Raw genomic sequence first — 14,743 nt, 5'->3', positions numbered from 1 at the left:
GTCCATTTTAAATGACCCTTGGCCCAGAGAAAACGCCTGCGCTTCTGGATCATGTTTAGACATGGCTTCTTTTTTGGCCTATAGAGTTTTAGCCGGCAACGGCGAATGGCACGGTGGATTGTGTTCACCGACAATGTTTTCTGGAAGTATTCCTGAGCCCATGTTGTAATTTCCATTACAGTAGCATTCCTGTATGTGATGCAGTGCCGTCTAAGGGCCCGAAGATCACGGGCATCCAGTATGGTTTTCCGGCCTTGACCCTTACAAACAGAGATTGTTCCAGATTCTCTGAATCTTTGGATGATATTATGCACTGTATATGATGATAACTTCAAACTCTTTGCAATTTTTCTCTGAGAAACTCCTTTCTGATATCGCTACACTATTTTCCGCCGCAGCATTGGGGGAATTGGTGATCCTCTGCACATCTTGACTTCTGAGAGACACTGCCACTCTGAGAGGCTCTTTTTATACCCAATCATGTTGCCAATTGACCTAGTAAGTTGCAAATTGGTTCTCCAGCTGTCCCTAAATGTACATTTAACTTTTCCGGCCTCTTATTGCTACCTGTCCCAACTTTTTTGGAATATGTAGCTCTCATGAAATCCAAAATGAGCCAATATTTGGCATGACATTTCAAAATGTCTCACTTTGAACATTTTATATGTTATCTATATTATATTGTTATTGTGAATAAAATATGTTTAAGAGATTTGTAATTTAGTCCATTCCTTTTTTACTCACAATTTCTACAGTGTCCCAACTTTTCTGGAATCGGGTTTGTATATGGTTTTGGCAAATCTAAATGAAAATTGTACAAGAAGATTGTATAATGCATGGCAGGCTGATTGTACAGACCTTTTCCCCTCTATCACTTAACAATGTTTGGTCTCATGATAGATCATTCAGGTTTGAGCACTAAAAACTGGGGGGGGGGGGGGAGAAGGTCATAAGGTGAGGATCAGCTGGAGATGGGTGGCATAATTAATAGAACTTGTGATTTTATTCTTTCAGCCATCCATGACACACAGACACTGGATTCTGAGCAGAAACATGATCCTCATACAAACCATTTCAAAATCCACAGACAAGGACATGTGCTTCCCACATTTGTACCTACAGTACAAACATCTGTGCAGTAACGTAATATGGACAGGCCTTACACAATGCTATCAGAACCTACAAACAGGGTGCAGAATAGGAAGTAATTTATCCCTGAGGAAATGTTAAATTCCACTTGTTTACCCTTTAACAAACAAACACTAAAATACACTAAACTAACAATACTTGCCTTTAGTTAGCTGGAACACCAAACATAAATGTCTGCAATGAAAATGTTTCATTGTATTAACTTTTTTTCCATTTAATTTAACCAATAACTTTTTAAAGGAGATCGTTTTACAAAACAAATCATGCCAAGCAGGTTATACAAAATGCAAAGTGCTTTCTAAACATTTCAACATTATCAGATTTTTAATTAATTTTGGCCCCACATTCAACACTGAACCACTAAAAAAGCCTAGAATTAGATCATACTAGTCCACCAATTCCATTCATAAATTGTCCATCTGTTCTAGCATGACCCATTTAATAATAATAAACTTTGTCTGAGCCAATGTGGCCCTTGATATAACTGTCTGTCTAAAATTCATGTCTTCACAAAACATTTATTTACTAAATATTAAGAAGTTTACAGTTACAGCCAGCACCCTGGGTGCATTTGGGGCCTTGCACTAGCTTCTGCACAGATGTCAAATTTGGAGCAGCAGCTGAATCGGTGCAGCTGCTGCATCCCAATTCACAGCTATAGTACTGCTGGCACAAGGATGCATGCAACACTTTTACATCCCAGTGCCAGTAAAAACACAGCCCTGCACTGGGCATGGTTTAAATCATCCTGTACAAAGTCTACCGCTAAAGTCCCCCTTCATGAAATATTCCCCCTCCTAAACACCTAGAGGTCAACTCCAGAAAAATTGAAAATTATCCATTGCCATGTTTTTTTTTTCCAAGAAACCTGTCTCCACTATTTATTCATTTGTTTTTGCAGCTCAGTGCTGCTGATTTCCTCCAGTCTTTGTGGGACAATTTCTTTCTAAATGCACTTATTGAAGTGGTGGATGCACACCACAGCTCTGCAACAGCTTCAAGACAGTGATAACATTGAACCACGCCTAAGCAATGTCCCTCAGCAGTCAACACCACTGTTTGTAGTCTCAACTAAGAGCACATTGATGCTCCTTAAATGACAATGCAGGAAAACAATTCGGAGACAGTTCCATCCCCCCCACCCCCAAACCGAAAATGCCTGAACAAGGATCTTTGACAGGCAGAGATGTATAGTAACTAAGTAGAACTACTTCATTACTGTACTTAAGTACTGAAAGGCGGTATCTGTACTTTCCTGGAGTATAATTTTTTCTCCTACTTCCACTTTTACTTCACTACATTTTTTCGATGATTTCAATACTTCTACTCCGATATTTTTTTTTGTGCTGCATAGTTCCTCGTTACAATTATAAAAATTACCACTGCCAGAACAGTAGATGGCAGGTTTCATGAAGTTCAAAAAAATGTGTATAATGTCATGTGTAAATCAGCGCATACGAAAATAAATGCTACTTTATGTACAAATAAAATGGTCTACATATCTGTTGTTAAGGGGAAAGAGAACCTCCCCCAACCAAGGAGAGTCACAAGCGTACATAGACCTTTTTTCTGGTAAGAGGCTGATTTAGCTTTTTTCACTGGAAGTTGAGAGCACAGGTTTTGCAGCTTTGTTTCACTGGAAGAGTCTATTTGGATATTATTTTGCACTTACCTTCATCCGCCGGGTAAGGGGGAAATCCACAAGGTGGTGGGAGTCTGCACCTATTATTTGGAATAGCACCTATTTGATTCCTGCACCTTTGAAAATATATTCATCTTGTTTTGTCACATATACAGTCAGGTCCATAAATATTGGGACATCGACACAATTCTAATCTTTTTGGCTCTTTACACCACCCCAATGGATTTTAAATTAAACAAACAAGATGTGCTTTAACTGCAGACTTTCAGCTTTAATTTGAGGGTATTTATATCCAAATCAGGTGAAAGGTGTAGGAATTACAACAGTTTGTATATGTGTCTCCCACTTTTTAAGGGACCAAAAGTAATGGGACAGATTAACAATCATAAATCAAACTTTCATTTTTTAATACTTGGTTGCAAATCCTTTGCAGTCAATTACAGCCTGAAGTCTGGAACGCATAGACATCACCAGGCGCTGGGTTTCATCCCTGGTGATGCTCTGCCAGGCCTCTACTGCAACTGTCTTCAGTTCCTGCTTGTTCTTGGGGCATTTTCCCTTCAGTTTTGTCTTCAAAAAGTGAAATGCATGCTCAATCGGATTCAGGTCAGGTGATTGACTTGGCCATTGCATAACATTCCACTTCTTTCCCTTAAAAAACTCTATGGTTGCTTTCGCAATATGCTTCGGGTCATTGTCCATCTGCACTGTGAAGCGCCGTCCAATGAGTTCTGAAGCATTTGGCTGAATATGAGCAGATAATATTGCCCGAAACACTTCAGAATTCATCCTGCTGCTTTTGTCAGCAGTCACATCATCAATAAATACACCAGTTCCATTGGCAGCCATACATGCCCACGCCATGATACTACCACCACCATGCTTCACTGATGAGGCGGTATGCTTTGGATCATGAGCAGTTCCTTCCTTCTCCATACTCTTCTCTTCCCATCACTCTGGTACAAGTTGATCTTAGTCTCATCTTTCCATAGGATGTTGTTCCGGAACTGTGAAGGCTTTTTTAGATGTTGTTTGGCAAACTCTAATCTGGCCTTCCTGTTTTTGAGGCTCACCAATGGTTTACATCTTGTGGTGAACCCTCTGTATTCACTCTGGTGAAGTCTTCTCTTGATTGTTGACTTTGACACACATACACCTACCTCCTGGAGAGTGTTCTTGATCTGGCCAACTGTTGTTAAGGGTGTTTTCTTCACCAGGGAAAGAATTCTTCGGTCATCCTTCACAGTTGTTTTCTGTGGTCTTCCGGGTCTTTTGGTGTTGCTGAGCTCACCGGTGCGTTCTTTCTTTTTAAGGATGTTCCAGACAGTTGATTTGGCCACACCTAATGTTTTTGCTATCTCTCTGATGGGTTTGTTTTGTTTTTTTTTTCAGCCTAATGATGGCTTGCTTCACTGATAGTGACAGCTCTTTGGATCTCATATTGAGAGTTGATAGCAACAGATTCCAAATGCAAATAGCACACTTGAAATTAACTCTGGACCTTTTATCTGCTCCCTGTAAATGGGATAATGAGGGAATAACACGCACCTGGCCATGGAACAGCTGAACAGCCAATTGTCCCATTACCTTTGGTCCCTTAAAAAGTGGGAGGCACATATACAAACTGTTGTAATTCCTAAACATTTCATCTGATTTGGATGTAAATACCCTCAAATTAAAGCTGAAAGTCTGCAGTTAAAGCACATCTTGTTTGTTTCATTTAAAATCCATTGTGGTGGTGTATAGAGCCAAAAAGATTCAAATTTTGTCGATGTCCCAATATTTATGGACCTGACTGTATATGGTATTATGGCATTATATATATGGACTTTTTATTGACTTTGATTTCATACACTCTTCCTTTATTATATTATTGGAATATATTGTTGTATATCACATTAGTTTATATATGATTTTGCACACCAATAAGCTGTGGAGAAAAAAAACATGCAGGGAAGAGAAGGAGAGATGCTTTAAAGGGGGGAGGGAGGGACATACTTTATCTGTTTTTGTTTACAAAAAGTTACAGCCAAAGGAATTGTGATTGTCCTTTAGGTTAATAATTTGAAATAATAAAAAACAATATGATGTTCAAACTTTTGACTTCTTTCTTTAATAACTACATAACACAGTACTTGTACTTTTACTTTCAGTACTTGAGTAGCAAAATTAAAAAAAAAAAACTACTTGCAATACTTAAATACAAAAAATGTTGAATACTTTAGCACTTCTAATCAAGTCACTTTTTGATAGAGCACTTCCACTTCTACTCAAGTCACTTTTTGATCGAGCACTTGTACTTTTACTCAAGTATGGGTTTCGAGTACTTTATACAAGTGTGTTTACAGGTTTGCAGGTATCATTTCAGTAGAAGCTGCAGATTTAAAAATACTGAAAACTATTTTTGAAATTGCATTAAAATGCCAAAGCTTAAAGTTAAACTGTAACTAACTCCAAAAAAAAAAGTAATCCTCTCTGGGTGATCCACTGTAAGTACATAGAAAGAATTTTAACAAACGTTGTTGCAGATTTCTACCTGTCTCTGCTCTGAGGAAAAAGCTATTTGATCTTCTATGTTGATGTGCAAAGTGAATCTGAATGGGGTGATTTATTCATTATTAATCAGCTGAGGCATTTTCAGGGCTTAAATGAAGAAAGTGGCAGGATCTGCATTCCATTAGAAGTAATTAATCCTTTGGGAGAATTTCACTAAAGCCTGGTACACACTTTTTTTTTCGTTCAACCTGCAAAAACCGTCAGCCACTTTACTAACTATGCAAAGTTAGTATAGCAATCTCCCCTGCTCAGCTGTTGTGTTCTGACAAAGGTACGCCGCCCCCCCCCCAACCATGTTACATATCCCTGATGGCGGTGGTGTTTGAACATCCTAGTAATATGCTAAGGGTTTAACAGTGGTCTCGCTTTATGGGTTTGTTCATGGTTCTGGGGGTGACTCTCCCCCTCTGGGGGATCTTGGGCTGATGGTTACGCTTGGATAACCACATGCATCTTGGATTGAAATATAGATTCTGATATGTATTGCTTCAGTGAAACGCGTAGACTCTGACTCTACGCTTGCGTAGACACTGACTCTCTTCTCCATTATACACAGTCCATTTTGGGACCGAGCGATTGGTTCTCTTAACTTACAACTGCAAAAAGTATGTAGAGAGCTGGATATTTGCTTTGGCCACCCCTATACTAATGACTCAGACTAATTTTTTAATATGTGTTTTATGTATAAAAAGAAACATAATATGCAAAAATAAAAAATATGTATGTTGATATGTGGTTGTCATTTGTTTGATTCCTGGGGCCTTAAAACCAAGCGCTTAAGTGTTTTGTGATTGTAACTGATAATAGGGTGTGGAACCTTCTATACCACCCACAATTTAGATTTATAACATACTGCAGAATTTAATAAATGTCACTGTGCTAGCACGATGTGACAAGTAGAAGCAGCCAGCCAATGCATAGCACAAATATCAAACATCAAATGCAGAAAAACTTTTCAGTGCTTTACTTCTAGCTTAACATGGCCAATGCTCACCACCACTGTACAATAAAAAATATATTCAGTTGTGCAAACCCTTTCACAATTATGAGACAGCAAACTTGCTGCTCCCCTGAGATTTGAGGCCTCATTCACACAGCTGTTTTCTATTTACAGATCTAAATGCATCTGCGTTGTTTTTAATGGAGACATTCGCACAGGTGCGTACAAATGCACTCCATTCTGATCCATACCACACAAAATCCAAAAATTTGCATCGTACGACATGCAACATACCTGTAAAAAACTGAAATAAAGAACAGGACAATTTCTAAACTTTAAAAAACTGATCTATTTACTAATCATTTAAGCAGAAACATTAGTTTCTTGCCCAAATGATCCGTAAAATTTCTACTGCTCTGTTAAATCCATGTGAATGTAACCTAAGGGCCCTTTCACACTGATGAACTTTTGATGCGTTCCCATTTACGTACAATAGAAGGTGACTTTTTGGTGCGCTTTTGAAATACTGCATCAAAGATTCATCATGCAGGACTTTTCATTTACATTGCCTATACTGTAGCTGCATTCATGCAGGATCAGTGGTGCTGGAGGTGGATCAAACATAACCAAAGACATAGTAAAGACAAGGTAAAAATTATTCAGTATCTCCAACATTGGTCAACAAATTGAGACCGAGGAGCTTCTGTTCTATAGTAAATAAAACATGTCTTTTTTTATAGCACGGTGGTGGTGTGAATATTTATTTTTATTTATTATTTAACCACTTTCCGACCGCCCCCTGCATATATACTGAGGCAGGCTGACTCGGCTGCTCGAATCGCTGTACCTGTATGGCGATCCGCGGGAGCGCTCCTGGGGGCGAGCATGCACCGCTGGTGGTGCGTGCCCACCCCCCAATTGCCGCCGGGCATCCACGATCGCTCCGCGCTGAGAGAGAAGAATGGTCTGCGGTTGTAAACACAGCAGACCATTGTTTTCTCTGAAATTATCACAAAGCACCTGTGATCCTCCTATATAGAATCACAAGTATCTGTGTTCATTTCACAAGTTCCTCCACCATACAGTTAGAAAACACTCCCCCAGGCTCACATTTAACCCTTTGATCACCCCTAGGTTAACCACTTCCCTGCCAGTGTCATTATTACAGTAACAGTGCAAATTTTTAGCATGGATTACTGTAGTAATGTCACTGTTCCCCCCAAAAGTGTAAAAAATGTAAGTTAGGGGTCCGATCTGTCCACCGCAATGTCGCAGTCCTGCTAAAAATCGCAGATCACCACCATTACTTGTAAAAAAATGAATAAATAAATAAATAAAAAGGACATAAATCTTTCCCCTAGTTTGTAGATGTGATAAGTTTTGCGCAAACCAATCAAAAAACGCTTATTGGGATTTTATTTTACCAAAAATTTGTAGCAGAATACAAATTGGCCTAGAAGGATGAAAAAGTTTGATTTTTAAATTATTTTTTGGGGGAATGTTATATAGCAGAAAGTAAAAAATAGTTTTCTCTTTTTTTTTCAGAATTGCCGCTCTTTTTTGTTTATAGAGCAAAAAATAAAATAAATTGCACAGGTGATCAAATACCACCAAAATAAACCTCTATTTGTGGGGAAAAAAGGACATCAATTTTATTTAGGTACAGCATCGCACGACCGCACAATAATTCGCTAACATAACGCAGTGCCGAATCGCAAAAAATGGCCTGGTCATTAAGGGGGCAAATCCTTCCGGTCAAGAAGTGGTTAAGCAAGCTACATTAGACCTTTCCTTTCTGCAATAATTTCTACTAAGCAAATACTGAAAAATAATCATCCATGATTTTATGTGTACGAAGGCAAGGGTACATAATGAATCCCCCATAAATGAATAAGGTGCTCATATAGGTATCAGTGGAAAAAAATCTTTGGAATTTGATTGTCTGCCATTTAAATCAGAAATGTAACTCATATTGAAAATTATTGCATAAGCATCTGCTTTACAAGCATTTTTATGGAAAGAAAACTATGTCCTGTGGCATCATGGTAAAAACAGAAAGTGCTTCCAATATAACTTTTGTGCACTTTAAACAAGCCCCAAACTGATACTCTGCAACAATGAACTACTGCAATTGAAGCCTGACAGTGAAGTTTATTTTTTTAAAGGCCAGTTCACACCATAGAAATGCAGTCTGGATGCGTTCCGTACGTTTTTCTGCATGCGCGTTTTGGCGCATTTTTGATGCTGTCCAGTACATTTTCCCCTTTCTTTTTTCTTAACCTTAATTAAGGACATGTGTGTTCCAGTAAACTTTTGGTGTGTCCCGGTGCATTTTTGATATGTTTTACCTCATTTCAGTAAAGTCCAGTGAAGAAAAAATGCTGCATGTTCTACTATTTTTCTGTAACTGGAACACACTGGAACTGACTGTCTGGTGTGGACTATTCCATTGGAAACCATATAACCTACTATCCATGCATTTTTGATGCAGAAAGAAAACACATTGGACTGCATGTGGTGTGAACTGGCCCTAAAAGCAAATAGACGACATTAGCAAAGGATTTTTCCCCAAGAGCTTCGTGAGTGAGATGAAGCTTTACTGATTTCCATTATCCAATCCCATGCAAGAAAAGATGCTGTTTTTTTCTTTTCCTTGCACATGATTGATGAAATTTCACCATATGCACTAAATTCTGGTGAAAAATTCCCTTACAAAGTGCAACTTCCCTTGCAAAGTGAATATAAGAAAGAGGGGCTTCTATAGCCCCCACTTTCCTATGGGATGGCGGAAGGGGGTAGGTTTAATAATCTTAGTTATAGGTTTTCAGCCATTTTTGTCCCCTTCTTTACACTGAGGGTTTGACCTTTTGACTCCTAAGCCTCCCTGGCTCCCCTTTCCCGCTCAAAAAGCCCGCTCTTTTGGGTATCTGGGCAAGTTAGACTGGTATCTGGGGAGTTTCTGGCCACCTCTATATTTAGCAGCAAATGGGGTGCCTTTCCGCTCTTTATTCCCGCTCAAAGTGTCCGCCAAAAGTGGTCTTGGGGGCTATTTAAGAACGGCTTCGGTCTGGAGAAAGCTCAATCTTCAGGACGTCTCAACTCAGCGTTCCCCTCCCCCCCCTCCCCTTTGGTTTGTCGCGGCCATAATTATTATCTGGTTGGGTCACCTCTGCTTTGCAGAGGGGGATGAGTATTGGATGTAATATATGGGTGGTTTTATTTATTTATTTGGTTATATTTATTGTACAACCTGAGTTGTTTATGACTGGGTTGTGGTTTGTAATATTATGTATATTGGTTATTTATTATTATATTGGTAAACCAGTAATAAACGGCCGCGGCCTTATTATTTCCAAATTGACTGTCTGTGTTGCCTTATTTAATAGTTAAGGATTTATTTAAATAAGATAAGATGGCAAGTCACTCCTTCCTGCCATTCCATAGTGTATTTGCCTTTTGTAAGTTCAATCTATTGTGTACAAACTCAGTGCTATACACACAGAGGCTTCTATTCCAAGTAATACGTAGACTGCAGGAGTAGGGAACAAACAGAAAAGACTATGTGCATTATATTGTAATAATGATTTGGGGACTAGTTAGAATTGATGCTCAAACCTATCAGATATGTGCCCTCAGTCTTCTGGGTCTGCTGGCACATCCCCTAACATAAACAAGCACCACAGGTATTAAGTCATTATCGTCATGCTTAGGTCACAGGGGGAAGCAGAGGGAGCATATTGAAGAAACTTATGATATTGGTGGGAAGGGTGGGGTACAATAATTGGACAAGGTTTTAGAAGCTATATAACTACTGTTTACACTTAGAAGCCGTAGCTGGTGTGTCTACAGGTACCCCACAGACCTGAGCTTGTTACACAGCCAAATCAGGTGACCGTTTTCTGTCTATCGTTAGATTTCGATGCCGGCAGTGACCTCAGATAAAATCTTACCTTTTCACTCCACTCAAGGAACATTGATAATCTGCCATGGAGTTTTTGAATAATTTTAAATTTTATCTGCACATACGGGGTAAAACCAGTTCTATATGCTATTTATAATATGCGTTTGGTTACCAGCTGATTGATATGGAGAAGGAATTTGCCAATAAAAGCATCAATCAGTAGTTCTAGCCATCTTATGATAGAATCTATTATCCCGGTGTGATCTGAAAAATCATGTTAGACAAAAACCTGCTGGCCTTTCAGATCTGTTTACCTATATGTAGAAATACCTAAAGCAAACTTGAGTCTGGTCAGATGGCGGTACGCTACAGTGCTTAGGCACTTTGGCTTATGGACATAATTTTTCATGATACACTCTCTGCTTGTTTAAATTACACTGCTGAGTTTTCATACAATTTCTGCTAAAGTTTATACAAAGGACCCACCAGTTTCGTAATATTTACAATCCCAGTTGCTCCGTATGAAATTCTTTTAAATTCTAGAAAATATATTCCTTTTCAAATTAGCACATACTTCACTTTACCAATGGATTATTATGTTAACTATGTATCTAGTGAGGCCAGGTAAAATGAGTCATTTATTATAAAGTAAGCTTTCCTCCTATTCGTTTTTTTACCATGTGATTTTTCTTTATTTGCCAATAGCAGTGTACACTGGTAACCATGCATGCGTTAAGCTATAGCACCTTACCGATTCTCCTGTGAAATTCAGCAGTTTCACAGTTTAACAATTTTCACTGGAAATTCAGAAAGACAACATGCCTACTCAAACTTGTATATTCTGCCTAATACAGTAAAATGCATACCCTCAAACAATGCTAGACAATAACTTAGACACAATTTCTGGAAAATTAACTCTAACAGTAAGGACCCTTTCAAAGGGCATACCGATCAAGTCCACCGGTCAGTTTTTCAGGTGCACCTGATCGTTCTGTCCATGCATTCCTGGGGACCAGGGGGTATATATGGACTTGTATCCGTTTCCACCCGCCTACCTCCAAAGTGCAGAAAAAAAGTAAATCTATGCCGTATAGCACTGGTCTTCAAACTATGGCCCTCCAGTTGTCCAGGAACTACAATACCCATCATGCCTAGTCTTCTCTGTGAATGTCAACATTTTTACAATGCCTCATGGGATGTGTAGTTCCGCAACAGCTGGAGGGCTGTAGTTTGAGGATCCCTGCCCTATAGTTTCTAGCTGCCATTTTATTAAAGGTTTGAAAAATATGTGCAACTATTTTTACTTTTTTTTTTTTTAACTCTTTCCCTTTTACTTTTTTTTTTTGTTTATTACAGAATAAAATGTTACTCTCGCTTAGGTACTGGAATGTAATGTTAAAGATTTCAGAAGTTACTTAAACTACTTCACTCAAGGACTGCTCCTATAACTTCAATAACTTGTTCTGAAAATGAAATATACAAACTCACAGAGCTGAAACAGTCTTGGACATCAGTTCAGGAAAGTGTAAACTCTTAGCCAAAATATTTTCAGGAAACGTTACGTTCCCAAGTATACCCAGATTTGCTGAGCATGTGCAGTTTCTTTAGAGCCCACTCCAATTACCAGGAGCCGCAAGAAAAAACCCAAAGATGTGAGGTAATTCAACCACTTCTCCGGGAAAAAGAGTTATAGGTCACACCAGCCTTATTTTATCCAACAACAACCACAAGCCTTTACCACCAAAACAGCAGATTATAGCTTGATATGAAGTATCTCTAGGAGCTAAACAAAAATTATCTAATTTAGTATAGTTTACCACGCTCAAGAATTCAGAATGGAGTAAAATTCCTTTGCACATGCTGAACAAAAATAGGTGAACTGTTGTCTTTTAAATTAATCCTAAATATCACCCCTGATAAATTATTTTCCCATGCTTCAGCATTCTAAAATCACTAATTACGGCATAACTAGCTTGAACCTAGCATGGTTTCCATGCTTGATTCCCAAGTTCCTATCCTAATTGATGTCTAGAGGAAATCCCCCCATTAACAAGGTCAGCAAAAGCATTTACCATAATAAATGAGGAACTTGGAGTTGGCAAAGCACTGAAAGAATGCCATTATTTACAATGGCAAAAGGAAGATGTAGAGATGTACAAGAGCTGGCCAACTTAAAATCTACATAACTTGAGGTAATATTATATATGCAGAGTCAGCTGGTTTAAAGAGATATGACTGTGTATTTTAAATAAGGAAACATTTTAATCATTATTGCTGTGTTCACCTGGTAAATTGTGTTTGTATATCAGCAAACCAGCAAAATGACTGCCGAGATAAGCTCAATTAGCTATGTGCAGCCAGGCTGAGGATGCTAAAAGACAGTAAAGTAGAATGGCTGTGAGGCACTACTAAGTATATAGCTGTCCACACATACATATAAATTCAAAAACCCAACATAAAATACTTGTTGTTTTAAACACAGAAATGCATTGGTAAGAATATTTACATTACATAGCTCACAATCATATGTATATACAGAATTATTAAAAAATAATTTATATATATATATATATATATATATATATATAAAATGAAAAAAATAATTTATATATATATATATATATATATATATATATACATTTATATATATATATATATATATATATATATATATATATATATATATATATATATACACACACACACATATACACACTATATATATATACATATATGAAATATAAAGGATTGCAAAAAATAAATAAAATTATATATATATATATATAATTTATTTATTTTTTGCAATCTTTTATATTTCATATATGTTCTTTTCTTGTTTCCTTAAATACCAACTACTGTACTCGGCTCAGTGCTTGTTCTTTGTTTTGTATATTCAAGTCTTAAACTTCCCAATAAAACTGATTTCTGATGCTGGCTGGTGATTCAATAAATAAATAAATTAAATAAATTATATATATATATATATATATATATAATGTATTTATTTTTTGCAATCTTTTATATTTCATATATGTTCTTTTCTTGTTTCTTTAAATACCAACTACTCGGCTCAGTGTTTGTTCTTTGTTTTGTATATCCAAGTCTTAAAACTTCCCAATAAAACTGATAAACTGATTTCTGATGCTGGCTGGTGATTCAGCATACCAGCATCCACATGTCAACATACAGAGCAGGTCTTTTATATATGACACCTTCTGTATGTAATCCTTCATATGCAATGTATTCAACCAACATGTGAGCACCGCTAAACTGTACATATGCACAATAAATGCGTAGGCTTATCATTGGCATTTTATGATAAAATTTTTCTGCTGTAATGGAAAAGGTGAGCCTATGCAATTCTCCTAAACAATAAAACTGGTACAAGAATCTCTTGGAATAACGAGTCAGAATGTTAGGCTGGCCATACATTATACAATTTTCTGTACAATTTTCTTAAAATTTACCTTCAACTATGTAGTACAAAGGCCTGCCTAATTGGATACAAGTGAAAGTGCTGTTTAGCGTTGACCCTATATTATGTGGTTTGTGGTAAATCTACAAGAAAATTGTACAAGAAAATTGTACAAGAAAATTGTACAAGAAAATTGAACATGTATGGCCAGCCTAAGGAACTGCTGCTAATCAGAGCAATAAAAAGGCAAATGTGAAAATCACAATTTCCAAATTAGAACAGGTTCTGCTTTGTGGGGTGAGTCTCAGATCTTATAATTCTATGAACAGGAGATTCAATTGTGTATGACAAGATTGAGTGATACGAGCAACAGCCCATATCAATATATCAATATATCAATATCCCATGATGTCAGAAAAGAAATGTAAAAAACTATTCTTCTTACCATGGCTGTGATTGCTGCATGATTACAGTTTATAGTCAAGGGTCAAGGAGATACACGAGTGCCCCACTTGATGGAGGTATCCTGGAAAAGAAATGACAGTTTGATTAGAACAGCTTACTAAAAGGGAAAGCTAACAGACTTAGTACCCCAGCATGGAGACAGGGCTTAACAAACACAAAAGAAAAAGGATGGAAAGATAAGCAGCAGAAAAGGAAGTCAGCATCACAGGAGACTGTCTGAATAGAGGCACAGGGGTCAGACAAGCACACTGAGAAAACAGAAGCAAAAAAGAGCAGAGTGAGGAAAGCACAAAGAGAGCACTGATACAGGAATACCAGATAGTCCCTGGTCTACGCATTGCTAAGACATAGGATTTAAATTGGAAATCAACCCACAGCTGTGTAGAGATGGGGCTTCCTCTCTCCGTGATGTGGCACTGCTTCTCTCTTGACTCCCTCTCTTCTTATGCCAGGGTATCCCCCCTCGTCTGGTATTGTCTTCTCTTGTTGAATACAGATGTGCAGAGAAGAGGCGGGATCCCTCTGGCAGTTTTCTGCTCTCATGAGCTGTACACGCTCCTCCCAGGAACACCATCACACTGGATTTAGGAGGTGGGGGGGTTTAGGGGAACACAGGGCTTCTACAGAGCTTCGCTTCACATTAACAGCCTTCTCTCTAATACAAATGCTTAGCTA

General features: G+C 37.9%; 1 protein-coding gene across 1 annotated transcript in view; it reads right to left on the bottom strand.

Annotated features, from left to right (window-relative positions):
* PALD1 (phosphatase domain containing paladin 1) overlaps positions 1–14,348 on the bottom strand; it is a 379,422-nt gene extending 365,074 nt beyond the window's left edge. Inside the window, exon 1 of the mRNA XM_082269285.1 lies at positions 14,049–14,348. Coding sequence (XP_082125411.1) covers positions 14,049–14,068 — 20 coding nt within the window. The 5' untranslated portion in view covers positions 14,069–14,348. The remainder of the gene's footprint in view (positions 1–14,048) is intronic.
* Between the last annotated feature and the right edge of the window lie 395 nt (positions 14,349–14,743).

Source organism: Pelophylax lessonae (assembly GCF_965119305.1).
Source record: "Pelophylax lessonae genome assembly, chromosome: 9".
In the NCBI taxonomy this organism is placed as follows: Eukaryota; Metazoa; Chordata; class Amphibia; order Anura; family Ranidae; genus Pelophylax; species Pelophylax lessonae.
Note: the sequence above shows the minus strand (reverse complement) of the source record. Positions and strands in the feature narration are given on the sequence as shown.